The sequence below is a fragment of the Sciurus vulgaris genome, assembly GCF_902686455.1.
Source record: "Sciurus vulgaris genome assembly, chromosome: 3".
Taxonomy (NCBI): Eukaryota; Metazoa; Chordata; class Mammalia; order Rodentia; family Sciuridae; genus Sciurus; species Sciurus vulgaris.
Window position 1 is genome coordinate 34,417,062 of NC_136463.1, and position 20,351 is coordinate 34,437,412.

At 41.0% G+C, this 20,351-nt stretch overlaps 1 protein-coding gene across 2 annotated transcripts in view; it reads right to left on the reverse strand.

The window, feature by feature from the left end:
* The window catches only part of RNF43 (ring finger protein 43), a 60,410-nt gene that overhangs the window by 22,929 nt on the left and 17,130 nt on the right, over positions 1-20,351 (reverse strand). Inside the window, exon 1 of one of the 2 annotated variants that reach the window (XM_079131376.1) lies at positions 6,116-10,609. The exons of the other annotated variant lie outside the window; for it this stretch is intronic. Coding sequence (XP_078987502.1) covers positions 6,116-6,160 — 45 coding nt within the window. The 5' untranslated portion in view covers positions 6,161-10,609. Of the gene's footprint in view, positions 1-6,115; positions 10,610-20,351 lie in introns of those variants that run through there. 2 annotated transcript variants of the gene reach the window in all.

Below are 20,351 nucleotides of genomic sequence, written 5' to 3' on the forward strand. Positions count from 1 at the left end.
CCATTTCCTCTTTTCAGATTTTATTATCTTCTTCTCCTGTGCAATCTCCATTACCTGAACTTAGAACCATCTGACTTTTATCTCCCGTAGCAGGACACACCAGCACCATAAAGCAAAGCTCCTACTGCTGGGTTGGGGGAAAACAGACTGGCGGGAAGTTTCTGTTTCCAGTTCCCAGCACCAGAACAGCCTCCAGTGAGGCCCAGTTTGATCACTATATTTTGGTGTGTGTGGTCCTGGGAATTGAAACCAAGAGTACCACAGAACTGTATCCCCAACCCTTTTTAACTTTTTTTTTTTTTTCCCCCCAGGTGCTGGGGATTGAACCCAGGGCCTTGTGCATGCAAGGCAAGCACTCTACCAACTGAGCTATCTCCCCAGCCCTTAACTTTATTTTGGAACAGGATCTCACTAAGTTGCTAAGGTTGGCCTCAAACTTAAGATCCTCCTGCCTCAGTCTCCAGAGTCACTGGGATTTATAGGCATGTGCCACTATACCCAGCTACCTTGGTCACTATTTAAAGAAGACAATTCTCGCATCCACAGGTTAGGTACTATGAGTGATTGTTTGGGCATCGATTTGGAAACCTCTAGATCTATTTGCCATTCCTCACCTCAACTTGTCTCTATCACTTTGGGATGGCCAAGTTTCCTAATGAATGAAGGAAGTTAGGAGGCTAGGCAATTGTCAAGAGGAGTTTCTCTTTGTCTATTTTGTTAAAAATTCTTTTATAAGCAAGTGTATTCCTGCTTCACTGTGTAATCTTTTAAATTATAAAAGAATGTTGGTGGGGGTAGGGAAGCATAACCTTAGGCCATCTGATGTGAGCAGACCTGCAGAGGAAGGCTGGCAAAGGACTCCAGTATGTCTTACTGGATCTGGGGAACTTTCCTGGGGTGACAGGAATGCTGGTGAACAAGAAAGTTGTCAAGAGTAGAACTGAAATAATGGCCAGACTCTAAAAGGAAGTGAAGTGGCAAAGTCTGGGTGGGAGGTAACTTTTCACCAAAAGTCCAGTGTGGGCTGCTGCTTATCATAGAACTTTTAGTATTTGTTAAGGTGAATAAAACTCAATTTGAATCTAGTTGCCTTACAGTTTATTAAAGAGATGTGAATTGCTAACAGGTGAGCCTGGTTCATGCCAGTCTGTGTGGTGGCATGTGTCCGAGCTACTTGGGAGGCTGAGGTAGAAGGAGGAGGATCACTTGAACAAGGCATTAGACCAGCCCGGACAACACAGTAAGACTCCATCTCAAAACGCAAAACAAAAGCAGAGGATGAGGAAAATGAGACTGTTATAGACTTGTTACAGACCAGTTACAGGAGGTCGCGGTCTCCTCGGTTCAGTCATGAACACCAAACACTGAACACCGCCATGCTGCCTCAGGAACCCATGCTGGGGAGGCAGTTGGTGTGGAATGGCAAACATTAGCCAACACCACAGCACATGGAACCCCATTAACAACCCAGAAGCAGGTTCTGTCTGCTGCTCTCCCCTCTGTGCCTGTGTTCTTTCTGCTTCCCAGCCTCAGCTTCCTTCCTCAAGGATTTATCTCATCTCTTTTCCCAGCCACAACAAAGGCAGCCAGACTCAGACGCTGTGCAGAGATGCTTTCCCAGTGAATAGTCCCTGTTTGTTTAGGATGAGAAAGGCGTGTCCTGAAATTAGAGGTCACAGAAGCTCAGACCCAAATAATGGTCATTCATCCAGACTCTTATTTCACTCACTCCCTCACCCCACATTAAAGGCTTCATTCTTTAATTTTAAAATTCACCTATCCTCATCTCAAACTGTGTCCAAGCTCCATGATGTAACTGGACTTCTTTATATGGAAATGGCCACCACAGTGGGGTTACCTGACTTCACTCTTTGCCTGGCAAATTTGTATGGGTGATTCACAGGGTCACAGGCAAACAGAGAAAAGCAAGGAGGAAGAAGCAGAACTAATTATCTGAGTTGCTTTTTTTATTTATTTTTGGTACAAAGGATCAAACCCAGAGGTGCTTTACCACCGAGCTACATCCATAGCCCTTTTTATTTTTCATCTGAGACAGAGTCTTGCTAAGTTTCTGAGGCTGGCCTTGAACTTGGGATCCTCCTGCCTCAGCCTCCTGAATTGCTGGGATTACAGGGGTACGCCACCACACTGGGCTAAAGAAAGAGTTAACTCCCCCCCCACCCCAGTATTGGGAATTGAACCCAGGGCTCAACACATTCCAGGCAAGCATTCTATTACTGAGCCATATCCTCAGCCCCTAAGTTGTTTTAGAAATAAACTGGTATCAGAGAAGAAGGTTTGGCAGTAACCAGACAGAGAGGAGGAAAATCTCAGCCTCCACCCAAGAGCTGGATCTTTTTTATCATTCCACAGTTGTGCTCCATAATGGACTGCTGTGTGACAGTGGTCCCATAAGCTCATACTGACGCTGAAAAATTCCCATCACCTAGTGACATCACGATGCCATGATGTCATGACAGAGCAGTGCTCATCACCTCATGTCTGGGGTGATGCTGGTGTAAACAAACACACCATGCTGCCAGTCACATCAAAGTGTGGCACATACACCTACGTGTAGGACATGGTACTTGGTAATGATGACCAATAGCTGTGTTACTGGCTTATGTATTTGCTATGCTGTATTTTTTATAATTATTTTAATGCCCTCTACTTATATTTTTTAAATTTCCTATAAAACACGACATAGTGTAATCAGACAGCAGCTTCAGATTATCTTGTTTTCTGTGTCTCTTGATGGCATCAGATTGACCTATACCATGTAGGTTGGTGTAACTGGGCTGTGATATTCACATGACAAAATTGCCTAAGGGGACATTTCCCAGAATGCATCCCCATTGTCAGGTTTTGTCTGACTTGATCCAGAATGACCTCTACCTATAGGTGCACCAAGAAGCTACCCCTGAAGTTATGAGCAAAGATATCATTAGTTATATCAGGGATCTTTCAAAGTAAAGCTATTAGTATACTGAAGTTCTGATGGCCACAAAGGTTAAGACCTTAGGAGAGGCACTAGTTGTGTGGTTTGGACCCCTTCTCTCCCAGGTGAGGAACTCTGGGCTCAACCACCCAAGAATCCTACTCAGAGGTCCTGAAAGGTCACTTGAGTCTGATCACTGGCTCAGGGAAGACCTCCATCTGTAGGATGCAGCACCAAGGCTAGCTGTTATCCAGAGTCCTCCACAGAAAGGCCAAGATGGTTATTGCTAGGGGTGACACCTAATCCCTACATTTCCAGGAGAAGGCTTTAAGCATGCTTTGGCTAAGGCCCTTCTGAGGCACAGCCTTAACTGTTACCACAATGAGGCAGTCTGCTGACTCTCACTCTTAACCCAATGTACTATTTGCAAACAGCCTAGATACAGTCTGCCTTATACTTTTGCTGTTCTAGTTCCAGGCAGACTCATGCCGGAGTTGACAGGAATTTGGAAACCTGCTGGAAGTAGGTAGCATGTGTTTTTAAGTAATTGTTTAGGCTAAGATTTTGATGCTTCAAAGTCCCCAAACTAAAACCATATAGCCCTTATGAAAAACACCAAAGAAATGGAATTTGAGGAAATCAGGATATTTATTTAAGTATGCAAGAGACCCATTTGGACTACCAGTGTAGCTACATAGCTAACATAACTCCATTGCTAAGTTTGGTGATTTCAATGCAAGAGTGTGAAAAGGCTTAATTAATCCAGTTACTTCACACACATTCCATGTCTTTCAGCTTAGTCTCTTGCTCAGACATTAGGGAATTTCAAGTTGTCCTGCAAACTCTGTCCCATACTGCTGTCTTGCACAACTGGCTTGCCCTGGTGCTTATAAGCCCTTTGAGGGCAGATATTGTATCCAAATGGGCCAGCTCAATTAAATTTTCAACGTGCAGGTTTTAATGGGCACATTATGAGTGGGGATGGGGTGAGCTATGGAGTTTACTCGGCTGGTCCCCGCCCCCGACTCCTGGACAGTAATACACTATATTGCATTTACACTGCGAAGTGGAAAAAACGTGGAGGATGGTCCTAGGCCTCAACAAAGAAACAACAGGGGACAAGGGTGTAGCACTTAGAAATTACATCAGGAGGAAATGGACAAAATTATTCAAGCCACCAGCCAACTCAGATGCCCAGAGTCTCCCCTCAGAAGCCATTGGGGGGTTGACATCAGGCCAAAAAGGCTTCTGTTGAGAAGAGGCAACAGCCAGGAAGGCTTGTGTTGGAGACAGCCCAAGGGCTCCAGCATGACTGCTGACAGTCCTTTGACCACAACTCTGAATCCTTGTCCATGGGGTGGCCCTGGGGAAGAGGCCTGCTTTGGGGGGACTGTTTAATGATTTGCCAGCAAAGAACAAGGCAAACAGACTGCTGGCAGCTGCCTGGATGCAACAGGAGAGTAGAGATTTATTCCCACCCACAGAGTAGCCTTCCAGGCAGGGGATAAAAGAAAAAGTAAGAGATGGCATTGGAAAGCCTGGGAGGGGTGGCCATTTGGGGCTCCGCTTTTCACTGGGTCTCTGTGGATGGTGCCTGGATTTCTTGGCATTGGTGCCAGTTGGTATTTCCATCCTTTGAATATTTTAGCAATTCCTACTAGCAGCATCTCTGGAGCTCCTAGGAACTAAAAAGTAGTCCTTTGTAGTAGGATTCTAGGCATGAAAGACTATGAAACCAGAAAAACACTGTCTTAGTTCTTAAGAGAAAATGTAAGGTAGGAAACTAGTTTTGTTCTGTGCTCAGTTCCCTTTTCTTTGTCTTTCCAAGGACCTTTGCCTATTTCCCTGACTCTGTATCTACAAAGAAGAAGAAAAGGTACCTCTCTTATTCCCTGAGAGCCAAAGACTCTAAAATCTTCAATCCTGTAGCTCTCCATCTCTTTTTGGCCTCAGTTCCCCAATCAGGGTCCTTCTCTAATCCTCTGACCTGCCCTCAGTTCCCATAATTAAACCCTTTCTCCCATATAGTCCCCAAAGCCATCTATCCCAAATTCTTGAATGACACTTTACTGTTAATAAGTGTTCTACTGTGAGCCACCCTTCCATCCATTTCCTTAGCAGGATGCCTGGTTTTTAGTAGTTGTTTAATAAAACATTAGTCCTTTCCCCCTTCTTGCTTAGTAGATCCTTAAAGTTGGGGACTAAGTCTTAATCATCACTTGAATAATGCCAGGCACACAGTAAATGTTAATAAAAATTCATGTTGAATTATATGTTTTTAACAAGAAAGGTGAGAGAAGGTAAATTTGGTGGTTGCCTTGTCATTTGACCAGGATAGGATTATTTATTTCCACATGCCTGCTTTCTCTTCTGAAACCTTCAGCAGACGCCTTGTAAGCTTCACATTTAAAGTCAGTTTGATGGAATTTTGACCTCATCCTAAGGGAGAGTTATCTTCCTTTTCACCATCATGCACAAATCTCCTCTGTCGCTCTGAACAAAGCTCACTTCTTTCAGGAAAACCTTCCTGCTCAATACAGGCCCAGTTACACTTCTGTTGTCCTCCCTCAGTATCAATGCACTGAGTCAAGCATAATCCTGAAGGGGGCAGAAAGCAATAGCCCCCCACCCCTGCCACCACCACCAAGAGAGGGATGGTTCCTGCTCTCAGGAGACTAGAATCAGAATGGAAACCTGTAGCTGTGTGTACACACGCACATGCACAAGGGTCTTCAGGCCTCTTGTTAAACAACATATAAGCATGCAAATTCACAGAGCAGATTTTGTCAGAGTTGGAGACAGTCCAGAGGACTGTGGAATGAATGGGTAGACTGACTTGCTCTTGCTATAGTGCTTTGGAAGTTCTCATTGGACATATTGGGCCCTACTGCATAGCTCCCAGATTTGTTGGGAAGCTCTTTATTGGGAGAAGCCATTCAGAGACTATTCAAACCAATTAAAAATTTTTTCCTCTAGTATTGACTAAAAGAAATTCTTGCTCCCCACTGGCTTTAGGCCATAGTGCTGGCTGAGTGTCTCAGAGTGAACTTCAATCCCTACCAAGATTTTATGAGGACTTGGCCCAGTTATCTGCATGGAAAAGTTCTGGGAACACTCAGAGTCAATACACTTCTAATAGTATTCCATATTTTTTTCTGAGTGAGCCTTTTTTCTTACCTTTGGTGGAATGAGAGATGAATTAGATTTCTTTTCTCCATCCATTATACCCTGAAGAGTTGAAGTGTCTGAGGCCCCAGTGCTCCATCACCCTTCTTCCATTCAGTTCCCCAAAGCTCCACCCGCTCTCCAGCCTACCCAGCCTACTGTGCATACTGCCTCGCGCCAAAGGCAGGTAGATATTTAAATATTCCAAGCATCCCTTGACTTGCACTTTGTGGACTATGAGCTCTTTGTTATTTCCTAATTGCTCAAACCTCTTTATTTTTCTTGCTAAGTGCCCAGAGTAAGAGATACAAAAGATAATCAAAGTGCTGATAAATGATAGCGGAATCTTCAGCTATCAAGCTGGCTCTGCTGAACAGAAGTTCCTCTTTGCATCTGTTAGGAGATTCAAGGAGGTGCCATCACCAGGCTCAGTGGGAAAGGGAAGTACTCAGAGTTAGGGAGGGGAGCCAAATTCCTGGGTTGAGAGTTCACAGGGCAGTGAGGATCAATAGTAGCACTTTTGATTTGTTCACTGTTATCAAGGTACAGAGCAACACTACCCTTTGTCCTTTTTATTTTTACTCTGCTAATGGAACCCTTTGCCCTAAATTAAGATTATTATTCAGCTTTGATGTTGCATTTTATATTAGCAAAGTGCTTTATAATCCTTCATTAGCTATTTTATTCTCCCTTTATTAGTACCACCCATTTCACAAATTAGGCAATTGAGGCTTGACCAGACAACACAATGCATGCTGGGCTTGTGACCTGAATTCTAGGCATGGATTTTATGTACAAAGCCTAATGAATGGAGACTTGAGAGATCACAGGAGGACACCCAGAGTAAAAGAACAGAAGAACCAAAATTATAAGAGCTTTAATAAAAGACTGCAAAATTTTACTTCATTTGCTGGCAATAAAATTGAGAACTCTCACTAGCTTAAATTAGAAATGTGACCGCCAAACACATTTTTAATAGGAAAACTTAACTTGAATGTCTAATTTCCTCTATAAACAGGGTTGAAACAGAGAAAAAAGAATGTGTCTGAACTTAATATTGTCAGTTGTTTCCTAAGAAAGGGATTGACACTGAAGCAAGACAAATATCCCTAAATTACTTTGACCCATAATTTATCTCTTTCTTGCTTCTCATCAATTACCATTGGTGACATAATGCTATACTAGTTCTTTCACTTCTCTGACTGGTCTTCATTTGTTGCCTCTTCTTTCTTCTCTTCCTCTCCCTTTCATTTAAATATATATGTGCTTCCTAACTATCTCTATTACCTCTCTTCTGGGTAGAGAGATAATACCTTCAATGATGATTCCCAAATTGGTTTCTAAAGTCAAATTCTCTTATACTGACAAGCCCATTAGACATTATTTCTGTTGTTTCATGGGTATCCCAAACTCTAATATACCCAACCTAAATATCACTTTCTCCTGCTTGCCATCCTAAACCAATGGCACTTCTTGACTTACCTATTTTGGGTCCACCATTTTTCTAGAGACTCAGGCTGAGCACCTCAGTCATTATGATTCCTCCTCCTTGTATCTAATCACTATCTTTCAAAGCCTACCTTTGCTGTGTCTTGAATCTGAACCACTACAAGGGACTTCTAACTAGTCTCTAGTAAAGCTCTGTATATATCACTGCAAGAACACCCTTCCTAAACAAAGAGCACTTATCACATTGTCCTGTTCAAATAGCAACTATTTTCTGAATTAAATTCAAACTCTTTAACCTATCAGATCAAGGCTTCAGTGCTCTGCACTGACTTTGCAATCAGTAAACTTGGTTTCACACTTCAACTGTCACTTCCAAAGCTGTGTGTGACCTAAGCTAGCTAAGTCTTAATTAAAAATAGGGCTACAACTACCGACCCAAGAAGATCAGGGTGCAGATGAAATTAAATAACATAAAGTATCAGCAATTCTTGCATATAATAGGAACTCATAAAGTATTAATTCCTTCTCCTCCCCTCTGTCTCTGCAGCTCTATCCCCAATTCCCTCCTAAATGTACTATGCTGCTTGTTCACACCAAATTCACTATTCTCTCACCTTCTCTTGGAGTACCTATTCCTCCTATTCTATGACTTATAAGATCTTACTTGGCTTTCAAAGACAAGCTTATATGCTGCTACCTCTTTCATGAACAATCTCTTCTTCATTTGAAATTCCCCAAACATCTTCTTGCTTGGATCCTTCTATAGCATAGCACTTTTCACTTTCTTGGTGACTTTATATCTCACATAGCCCAGTGAACTAACATAACAATCAATAAATGTGTGCTGAGTTAATATAAAAAACTTGAGCTTTTGGTCTCCCAAGAGTCCATTTGCTTGATTCATCATATTTCACACTGAGCATGCTTTAGAAATAATCTCTAGAGGGAGATCAAAGTTTCAAACTACTCACAAAGAGGCTAAGTTGGTGTAGGGTTAAATTCAGTACTATTTCACCAACAGGAATTGTCTAGACCCTGTTCCTACTTGAGATATCATAAGTTGGCAATTTGTGCGAGCCATAGAAACCCATTTTAATACATTTAAATGAGAACTTCCTCATCTTAGGAGCCAGCAAGACGAATTGCATGTTACCTATAGAAATCAATCTCTGTGAGGCTAACAATGACAATTGCCTTCACTAGTATAGAAAAGAGATCCAGAGAGTCATTTGATTCCATAAGTTCTGAAGGCGGCTGGCTAAGATTTAAGTATACCTTACTCTGGCTTTCATCCAACACATTTCCTCTTGGCCCAGTTAGCAAATGGGTAATTAAATGACATCAGCCACTATAGGGTGGCTGGAACATAAGGTGGCCTCATGGTGCCATATAATGTGGCACCAGGTTTCTGAATCACCAACCACAGGTGCATCGACTCTTCCCCCCACCACACCCCCCTTCATAAAAACCTTATCTGATATTTCTGTTGACACAGTGACTATGCTTAGGGCACTTTCCTTTGCTTCTTCTTAGTGTTTGTTCGGGTGGGTACTTCTGTGCAGATGCCTATAAATGAGTTCTTAAGGCACAGGAGTAACACCCAGTCATCAGACTATGCTTTTGTCTTTGGGAAGGCTAACCTCCGAAGGTAGCAGCATATCTGATTGCTAAGCCAACACCTACCTGAAATACATCAAAGGCTGAACCCCCTTCCTAGCCAAATACCTAACTACTGTCTAGTCACTAAGTTGATTCTTAGCCTGGACATCATCAGACCTGTTTCTGGAGCCATTTTTCTCCTTAAAATAACAGATTCTACAGTTTCCTCCAAACTCTTTGTAACAGAGATTAATGGTTCCCAAGTGTTCCTCATCAAGATATGGGAATTCACTTGACATTACCACTGAGCAAGATGATAGGCAGGCATACATAGAGACTTTCCCCATGGGTATATCAGAATGGACTTGAAAAATGGCCTCTTAGCTGGCAAATATTTGATGAGCATATGCTTTCTTCCTAAAATTGTGTTAGGTCCCACCCAGGAGTTAAGTCTTATTGAGGAGATAACACAAACAATATACACAAATTAAATGCTGATACAAAATGGCACTTGATAGTGTCACATTGGATTTTTTCAGCCAATAGTTTCTGTGGGATGTATGGTGGTGGTAGAGGGATGGATCTTAAGCTATCCTTTAAAGAGGGCAGGATTCAGGTAGAAGAAAAATAGTCATGTAAAATAAGCAGCATCTGGTCCACTGGCATCTGTCAAACGAATTTTTGGAACCTTTTAGCTCTAACCTTGAGAAGAAACAAGGGACCAAGTGAGGGGAAGGTAGGGGTTTTGACCAGTTTCTCTCATCTTTCAGGTACAGGAAGACGCATGTGACCAAAAACAGATCTGCAAAGATGGTCTGGAGAGTCAAGGTAGGGTCACATTAGGAAGGCTACTGTATGCTAAAGCAAGAGTTAAAGCTTGCTTTCATATCTGAAAAAAGACTCCCCCTAAGTTCCTGAGAAAAGGGAGCTCATAATCAAAACTGCATTTGAAGCAAAACAATTTTAATTTTATACTATAGAATAAAACCACAGGAGAATGAAGAAAAAACTGGTAGTAGGAGAAAGCTCTGCCAGGAATCTAGAGGACCTGAACTCTGGTAGTACCAGTTAAAGGGAGAAAGGATGAGTTACAGAAATTATGGAGGAAGCGTTGAGAGTACTTGCTGACAAAGTGGACTACAGGGATGAAGGAAAGGGAGGAGTTAAAAGTTCTAGCCTTGGGGAAGTGGGGAAAAGAAGATGTTGCATTAACAAAAGTGAGAGACTAGAAAATGAAATTAGATTTTAGCAGGGGGGATTTAAGTCAGTCTTGGGAATACTGAATAAGAGGTGAAATTTAAGTCTGATAGGCAGCATGAAATAAGAATTGGAGTTTGAATGAAAAGACAGAGCTAGAGATACAAATTTGTCATACAGTGCATATATCTTCAGATACAGTACTATTGATGTAGCATTCTAAATGTTAGGTTTAATACATGACAATGCTTAGAAAAAGTTAAAATGACTGAATAAATGAAACCTATTGCAAGTGGAGTTTGTGGCTCTTGGTTCATTTGAGCTGGTCCCACCACAATAAATTCAGAAGGGATGATGCTGTGTAGCCTGCTATGACAAAAGGAAACTCAAACCACTTGGCTTCTAACATAATCTAATGTACAACCTAAGAGGATAAGTAGTAGCTCAGGGAATGAAAAGAAGAAAAATAGAAATTCCTGAAGGTAAGGCAAACTGGAAAACTTTATTTTATTTTTTATTTTTTTGGTACTGAAGATTGAACCCAGGGGTGCTTAACTGCTGAGCCACATCCTCAGTCCTTTTTATATTTTATTTAGAGACAGGGTCTCACTGAGTTGCTTACAGCCTTACTAAGTTGCTGAGGCTGGCTTTGAACTTGCAATCCTGCCTCTGTTTCCTGAGTCACTGCGATTACAGGTGTGTGCCACTGTGCCTGAGTCAAACTAGAAATCTTCTCTTTGAAGATGGCTTTGAAACTGATCAAGAGCATTGGTTTTATTCTCCCTATGTCATTATTAGGTCTATAGACTGTAGGTAAATGGTCTAGCCTCAGGCCACTAGCTACAGGCTCCTGACCTTCAGGCTGCACTTAGTCTCTGCAAACAGGACAAAATCTCTCATAACCAAATGTTCACTCATAGACATTAAAGCCACAATCTAGCCAGGCACGGTGACACACACCTGTAATCCCAGCAGTTTGGAAGGCTGAGGCAGGAGGATTGAGTTCAAAGCCAGCCTCAGCAATTGATTGAGGCCCTAAGCAACTCAGTGAGACCCTATCTCTAAATGAAATATATGAAAACATGGCTGGGGATGCGGCTCAGTGGTTGAGTGCCCCTGGGTTCAATTTCTGGTACCCCAATCCTCCCGCGGGGGGAGGGGGGGGAAGTCACACTCCAACTCAGATTGAATACTCTAACTTTTTAGATATATACAGAGATTTTCAGGTCCCACATCAGACTTACTGAATCAGAATCTCTGGTGGTGGGGTCCAGTAACCTGTAATTTAGCAAACCTTTTAAAACTGGTTGTGATACACATGAAACTTTTGAAACAGTGATCTAGAGGGACCAAAACAATTCTAGGCACTTTCTCTACTGCATAGAGAAGGAAAGCAACCAGGATGGGAAGCCAAAATTCAAGCTGATCACTTCACAAAAAAACAGTCTCTACATTCAGGTAGAAGAGGAAGGTTTTCCTCCATTATCTCCCCATCATATTAAACCTGTACAAGAACTTGAAATTAAGCAGGGCATTGAAATGAGTGGATCAGAGAGCACACCTCAATGCTTCCCTGTCTGAGTACCTTATAAATGCTGTATTTCCACAATTTTACTATATAACTATGATGTAACACATGCATGTGTTGGGGGATGTTCTGGGGATCAAACCCAGGGCCTCATGCATGCCAGGCTTTACCACTGAGCTATACATATCCTTGGTACTAACTTCTTTTCAAGACTGAGCTAGCACTTTTTCCATGAAGAAGAGGAAAGTATTGGTCGTCTTAGAAGAAAGAAAGGACACTCTGTTCATCCTCAGCAAGCTGGTAAAGTGGAAGCAGAGCACATATGGACTGCCTTCTCATTTGTTGAATCTGTGTTCTTCCAAAGCTACATTTGCAATCAACAAAGAAAACCTGAATAGTGGGAAAGAGACAAACTTCAAGTCCAAAACAGGTAGAGGGAATGAAAAGGTGACCCAGAAAACTGAGCAAAAGGGAAAATAAAGGAAAAAGAAGGCTTCAGATCAGAGCTGAAGTTCTGAGGACTCCAATGAGGCTATCAAAGGCAGTCCATTCCTTTTTCCTGGAAGAATGTCTCAGGGCATTCATTTTCCTTCATTCAAAGAAAGTGAAGTAAAGTTAAGATATTATTTCATAGAGGGAAAAATCTACTTGGAATTTTGGTCGAAGAGGCAGACCCAGAATGTAGATACTTAGTCTGCTAGGTGAGGTAGGATTTTCTTTCACTTTTATTTAAAACCTGTGTAACTCAGTGGTAAAGTATTTGCCTAGCACATGTGAAGCTGTGGGTTCAATCGCTAGCACTGAAAACAAAAAAGTTCAAAACCTAAACCCTGTGGACTAAATTATTTTCCTATGCTTTCTGGACTAAACTGCTTTTGCAACAATGAAACTGAACATCTTTTAAAATATTAATCAGAAGCTGGGGTACACAGCCCACAGCTGTAATACCAGCTACTTGGAAGGCTGAGGCAGGAGGATCCAAGTATGAGGCCAGCTTGTGCAATACGGAACCTTCTCATAATAAAAAATAAAAAGGGCTGGGGGTATAGCTTAGTGGCAAAGCACCCCTGGGTTCAATCTCCAGTACTCCCCTACCACAATCAGAGTCTTCTACACTAAAGATGCTCAGAGTAAGTTATGCTTGATTTTCCTGCACCATCTTTTGATACCAGAATACTTGGTGAGCAGGTTTCACTAACTCTACCTCTGTAAAATTCTAACTCATCTGCTAAATTCTAAAACAAGTTTAATAATTTCATTTACTAAGTACCTAGGACACTCAAAATGTACTCAGCAATGCATTACAAAAAGGCAGAAGGAAAAGAATAAGGAACATGAGAGAAAAGTTACTAATGAAAAAAGTACTGAAAAATAATTTTTTTTGCACAAAATGGAAAGGAGTTTCTCATTTCCCCTGTCCACTGTTGCTGTTCTCTCTCTGTATTGTGAACCCCTGCAGAACAGAAACTCATTGGATACCTTATTTGGCACTTATTATAAACTGTCTGATGGAGTTATCTCTAATATATATAATATTATCTTAAGGTCTCAGTTAGTAAGCACCTTGCAGACAGGAGTGTTCATCTTCTGCTCCTCTGGACCCTCTTTAGGACCGAGCACTGTGACTTGAACTAGGCCCTAGGAATACTGAGTAATTGGAGACATGTAGAACCCTGAGGACCAAACTTGCAAAGAATCAATGTGAAATAAAAGGACAGAATGGGAGGATGAGGGGTGAGTGGCAAAGACATGAACGCGGGTGGGGAAATTGAGCTGAAAAATGAGATTTCTAATTCCTTCCCCACTATTTTATAGCTGACCAGCAACCCACCCCTTTTCCTTTCTTCCCTTCCAGCATCAGCCAGGTACAAAACAAAAGGAAATTAATGATTTAGTTATTGCTCCAAAGCTTAAAGCTTGAAAGTCAGTCATTCGGAGCGGGTTCCATTGTATGTCCCAGCATGTCTTGGGTCTTGGTGGCTGTACACAGAGCACTGTGACTCCAATAGCCACAGTGGAAGCCAATACTGGACGCCTGGCTCCTGAGCAGGAGATGAAAGGCTTCTTCTAATGTAATAACTGACGGCCTCTCAGTGCCGTTTGAACTGTTTACAGACTGAGTTAACGATTACAGGCAATGTGTATCTTGGCCAGGTGCCTGAAATTCTTACCCACCCGTCAGATATTATCAAAGAGCCCTTCCAGGCCTGGCTGGAGTCCTTCCAAAGCACCTCACAGAGATGCCGACACAAAAGGAGGAGTGTTCAGAATGTGCTCACTCTCTTTCTCCTGAGACCAGAGCAAGAAAGTCAGAATATCAGGCATAAATTAGGTGCTGAGGAGGTTGAGTATCCAGGGCTGCTCAGGACTGAGGAAAGGGTCAAGGTCAGTCCAGGGGCCAGCTGAATCAGATTCCTTTCTAAGCAGTTTAGGAGTCTTTGCAGCTGGCAGCTAGAGGATGATGGGGGTAGGAAAAGAGGACCCTTGAGATGAGACAGAAATCTACACTACAGGATATAGCAAGCAGCCTCCAAGACAGAAGATCTGGAACAATGGACTTAATATTATGGAGCAGTGGACAGAGGAGGGAGGAGAATATATTGTTTTTTTCTAAGGGCAATGCACCAAAAAAAATATAAAAGAATATCACTCTGAAGCCAGTTTACAATAGGAGACTTCAAAAATGATAGTAAATAAAGATGGGGGAGCTAAGAAAACATCTCTTTATTGGGGTGAATCCCAAGAGACTGAATGGCATCTGTTTGAGAATTATCAAAATGTTTTTCACACAAATACATACTGAGTATTAATCATGAGACATGATGGGAAGCCAGGTAGCTTATGACAGAAAGGTAAACTTATCACTGATAATGGTGGAAAAGTTTTCTGGATACAAAAATATTACACAGCACTTAACCCAGGGAACACTGAGTCTAATTGTTATTTAATTATATGCTAACTTATAGACTCCAAAGGAAGATAGGGGTTTTTATGATTTCTTTATTAAGTACCTATTGGCCTCTGAATACATTTGAATGTGGAATAAGGAGCAGCCCCTACAACTAAGACATATAAATCTAAAGTCAATATATAAAGCAATTGCACACTTATACCAAAACAATTATCACCACAATAACTCAAAGGGAAATATCTTCTTCAAAAATCTAAGGAGAGAATATATGGTTTCTTAATGTCCATACCAGGCCTCATATTGAAGACATCCTACAACTTATCATAAAATGTGCTCACAAGAAAATTTGGGGTTAGGGTGTAGCTCAGTGTCACACCACATGCTTAGCATACCTGAAAACGTGAGGAAGGAAGGAAGGAAAGAAGGGAGAGGGAGGGATGGAGAATTTGGTAACAGTGGATGAAATTCATGCTCTTTTATCCATATGTGAATATAATCATCATTATCACATTATTTCCTTGAACATCCTTTGCAGCTTCAGTTGGATATGGTTGTTTGATTCTCCTGTCCTAAATTGCTGGATAATGTTGCTTTTGGAGCAGGGGTACCCACCCTGTGTAGTAGGAGACAGGCCTTTATGTTAAAAGACTATTCTTCAGGCTATCTACCTTGAGGAGGAGATGAACTTCGCATTACTATTTTGATTACAGTGTAGGTTCCTGACCTGATTTTTCATGTTCATTGTAATGCTTCATATGCTCTACAACACACCACAAACTGTGTGCACTTACCTGCTTTTGTTTTTCTTGCTGAGGATTGAACCCAGGGCCTCATGCATGTAAGCACATGCTCTGTCACTGAGCTACACCCCACCTCTCCAGAATGCATTCACTCTGAACAAAACCCATGAGCGATGCTTTCAGTAGAACACAATTGGGTATTACTGGGCTGCTTCAGAGAAGCACTTTCAACATTCCCTACTGGGGATACACTTCTCTCTTGGAAACTAGAGTTCAGTTTGATTTCAGAATGGAAACGGAAATCATGCTTTCATTGAAACAGTGAAAAGAATAAGAGTTGGTAGGTAAAACTACAAAAGGAAACCCTACTAGTTGATGGTGAATTTTAGAAGAAACTCCACAAAATACCTTAGATTCTTGTAGAAAACTGCTTCAAGGAAGGCACAGTACATGTCTGGAGTCTATCAATGTCTTGATATCAGATAAAACAAAAAAAAGTAATGCACTGAATTTGGTACAAATGGAGAGATATCATTTAGAAAGTTATTATCAGAAACAAGAAGTCAAGTGAGTCACAATGTGATCTAATTGCGTTTTTGAAATATTCAGAAACAAGAGTTCAACAATCTTCCTCACATGGGGTGGATGAGAGCATGCTTGTGGAGTATTTACAGCTTAGAGCCCTTACTTTGTAAAAGTTCAAAGCAACCCAAGCAGGTGATGTGCTTGGGTGCAAGGGCCACCTAGACAGATAATTCAGAGAATAACAGGAAGTGTATAGTGTAATTGTAACCTCTTCAGTAACTGGGCTGCTCCAGATGCATTGGTACAAATGAAACACCAACTGTGTCTTTGAATTTTAAGGGGGAAAATAGCCCCCTTTCATCTTCCTATTCTTCCCACTGTCTTGTTGAAAAAATCTATGGAGGCATGATGGTTCAGCTATTTTATAGATATTCCACCTTATCTAGAGAGCTGAAACTCTGCCACAGAGTTCTTCAAAGTGGGGCATGGTGCTGTGCAGGCCAGTAGTGTATCAAGAGAAAAACAAAGTTCCTTATCAGTTTTCCATATAATAGGTTCGCTTGGACAGATTGACAACATATGGAAAATAGATAAGAAACACTGATTTCCTTCCTTATGAGATTACCACCACAACCTCTTTCTTCCTTTGGTACCTAGCAAAACTAGCAAATATTAAACAGGATCTGAAATTCCTTTGGGGGAAAAAGTAAGGCAATGGCTTTCAAACAACAAGTATCAGGTCTGCAATAACATACCCTTATCCATCCAAAGATTATGGAAAGAGTATTATCAATATGAGGCAATCTAATGTGATGTTAAGTTTTCTTTTTTTTTTTTTTGTACCAGGGACTGAACTCAGGGGCACATAACCATCGAGCCACATCCCCTTTTTATATGGTATTTTGAGACAGGTTCTCACTAACTTGCTTAGTCCCTCGCTAAATTGCTGAGGCTGGCTCTGAACTCATGATCCTCCTGCCTCCCAAACTGCTGAGAATACAGGCATGCACCACTGTGCCCAACGATATTACGTTTTCTAACTAAACATACACACACCTCAATCATTTCTGATCAGAGATCTAGTTCCATGGTAAGATGTATCTGAACCTGCTACCATAGCAATAGCTATGATGTTATTCCTTCTTTAAGAAGGATGGTTCTTCGTATTGCTCCTAGTCACAGTCCCACATAAATAAATCTATAATGACAATGAAATCAGAAAGTTATACAATAAAATTCTGAGAAATATTTTTGCAAGAAAGATGACGTAACTTACTCCCTCAGTATGAAGATCAAGTGTTAAACTACAGTGGATGAGAGAAGATTACACTGCTTCTGCAGCTTGAGAGAAAGAAAAGAAATGAGGCTTTGCTAGCTAAAAGTTTTCTAGATGATGCAGGAACTACTTTCTAAACAAACTGCAAAGGGATGACTATAAACATTTCAACAACGTATTACAATAAAATCATCTAGAGAGCTGACTTACCATTAAGGACAGAGAAAACCACAGACACCATGATTTTGGTTCTCCTCTTTCATTTTCTGTATTTTAGTAAATTTCTTGAAAATTTAGTCTTTCTTGTGATAGGAAAGGAAAAAAAGGATCTTCTTCTAATGGGAAGACACAGCTGTCAGCACATGGCCTGGCACACAGCTCAGTTACCTCTTAGGGCAACCTGTGGAGAAGTGTCTCCAGTGAACAGCAGCAACAATATACCAACTTACCCAACAAAATGATGGTTATTTTATAACATTTACTGAAACTCAGACAGCGAACTTGGTTCAGTATATGGGGCAGAAGGAAACAGGCCTGGTCATAAAAATCCCAGTGTAAACAAGACCAATATAATATGGAAGATACCAAAATGATGTTCTCATAATGGAAAAAAAAATTGGATTCACTAGCTGGCATTTTTTTGTTGTTGTTGTTGTTTTTTTTTTTGGGGTGCTGGGGATCGAACCCAGGGCCTTGTGCTCCCAAGGCAAGCACTCTACCAACTGAGCTATCTCTCCAGCCCAAGTTTTTTTTTTTTTTTTTTTTTTTAATGATTTTTTAAAATGCCCCCAAAATGAAAATGAGAGACAAGAAACAGAAGGGCCATCAGGTAGGCTGAAACTCTTAAGGGGCAAGATAGCCCAGATGACTGAGGAGTGAGAAGCAGCAAAATGTAATACGACAAAGAAGAAACAGATTCCACATGTTGAATTTGAGACAAGGTTGAACAGAAAGAAGACAGTTTGTGAAGAGGTTAGACTTGACTGTTTTCTGCTAACTGAAATTAACTAAAATTATGAGTGGAACATAAAGAAAAAAAACAATAACAACAACAACAAAAAAACTCAAACCAAAACCAAAACCTGGGGAGGGGGGCATATAGAAAATAGAGTGGGATTGGAAAAAACAAACAAAACAAAAAACCTAACTCAACTGAAGGGAAAAGGTGTGTGTGTGTGTGTGTGTGTGTGTGTGTGTGTGTGTGTGTGTGTGTGTGAGGAAACCATTTAAAATTTAAAACAGTGGCAAGGTGGCACACCTGTAATCCCAGACACTTGGGAGGTTGAGGCAGGAGGATCTGGAATTCAAGGACAGACTAGGCAACATATGGAGACTGTCTCCAAAAAGAAAAACGGCTGGAGTAGCTCAGTGGCAGAATGCTGCTTAGCATTCCTGAGGCCCTTCGTTAGATGCCAGCCCTCCAAAAACAAAACAAAACAAAACAAAAGTCAAATACAGCTGTCAATCAGGGAGCAGAGGATTGTGATTAGCACAGATCCTTAAAAAAGAATAATAAAAGTTTGTGACTCCTTACCCTTCCAAAAAACCAGCAAGTCCTTTTAAATTGAATCTGTATTGCTGAAACCCTTTCTAAAATGTACTGGTACATTTCCTTGCCTAAACGCATCATATTGTATAAAATCTCCTTTTGGTAACTTATAACACTATAAAGTATCATTATGGTCATTTTCAGCATGAAATAATATACATACTGAAGAGATGGGGCTGACCTTGTACCTAATAAGTTCTGGTGTTGTTGCTGTTGTTTTAGGTTCTTTACATATGCTTCTTTATCTCTGGTTCATAAGCATAGTACCAACAAAACAAAACTCTAGTTACTTTAGTATTGAATGAAAAATTCACTATAAAACCCTGGTTCTCAGATAAGAAACAGAATGAGAAACAAATTCAGGTGACTACATATGAAATTAACCTTGCTATCAGGATTGCCTCACTAGAACAACAGGGTATCTAAAGACAGGAAAAAAAAAAAAATTATAGAAATTCCATCCACAAAAATGGGAGCTAACAGTCATTCATTCTTAATACCCTACTGCTTGGGATCTCAAGACTTTGTCCAATACACCTCAATAAATGTATTAAGATATCAAGAGGTAAAGGTCAAAAAGGAACCATGAACATCAAACAAGACCGCTGGAAGTGACCCCAAACATCACATGCTAGGTTTTCCTTTGTAATGATAATAATAGTGATATTGAGTGTTTATTCATGCCTTCATTTCAGAGAGCTCCAAATGCTTTGCAGACATCTCTCAGTAATCTTTATTAGGCGTTGGGAAGAAAACAGATTTCCCCTAGTGTCTTCAGAAGAGTATGCTACTCAAAACCGATAAAAAGGAAAAAATTTGCCCCTTTCTAGTGGTACCTGTCCCCAGCTTGTCTCCTAATTCCCACTGTGTTGTACTGTTGACTGAAACGAGTTATAATACCATGCAAGTGCTGAAAGGATAATAATGATAATTGAGTTTGCTTCTAAAAGACTCTTCTAAGCTGTGTGTGTTTAATCATGACAGGGAACAGGTAGGTAGAAAAGATGAGGAAAACCATAATTACCTTTATCCCATTATTTACCTATTTGGGGAACAGATTTCAAATTGGTAAAGTTATAAAACATTGAATACAGATTTTTCATACTGTGGAATATTAGTCTCTGGGCTGACTCAAGGGATGATCTTTCCCTGAAAACGATGTCAGGGCCACACATATTTGATAGGTGCTATGACTAAAACTTTACTTATCCTCATTTTGATCCAATTCTTCTCAGATGGGGACCCAGGAATCTCAGGGGCTGTGTGAGCAATTCCAAGCTGCTGAGCTTCAAAGAACACGTTGGGACCAGCTCAGTAAAACGAACTAGGTCAATTAGTCCTGGAAACTCCTTTCCTTCTAGGCCTTCTTAGAAACATGGCTGCAAGCTGTACAATAAGCAGTTGCTCTGGAGTAGCAGCAATTGAAAGAAATACTCTAAAACTTCAGAAAAGGGAGAGGTGCCTCTGGATCCCT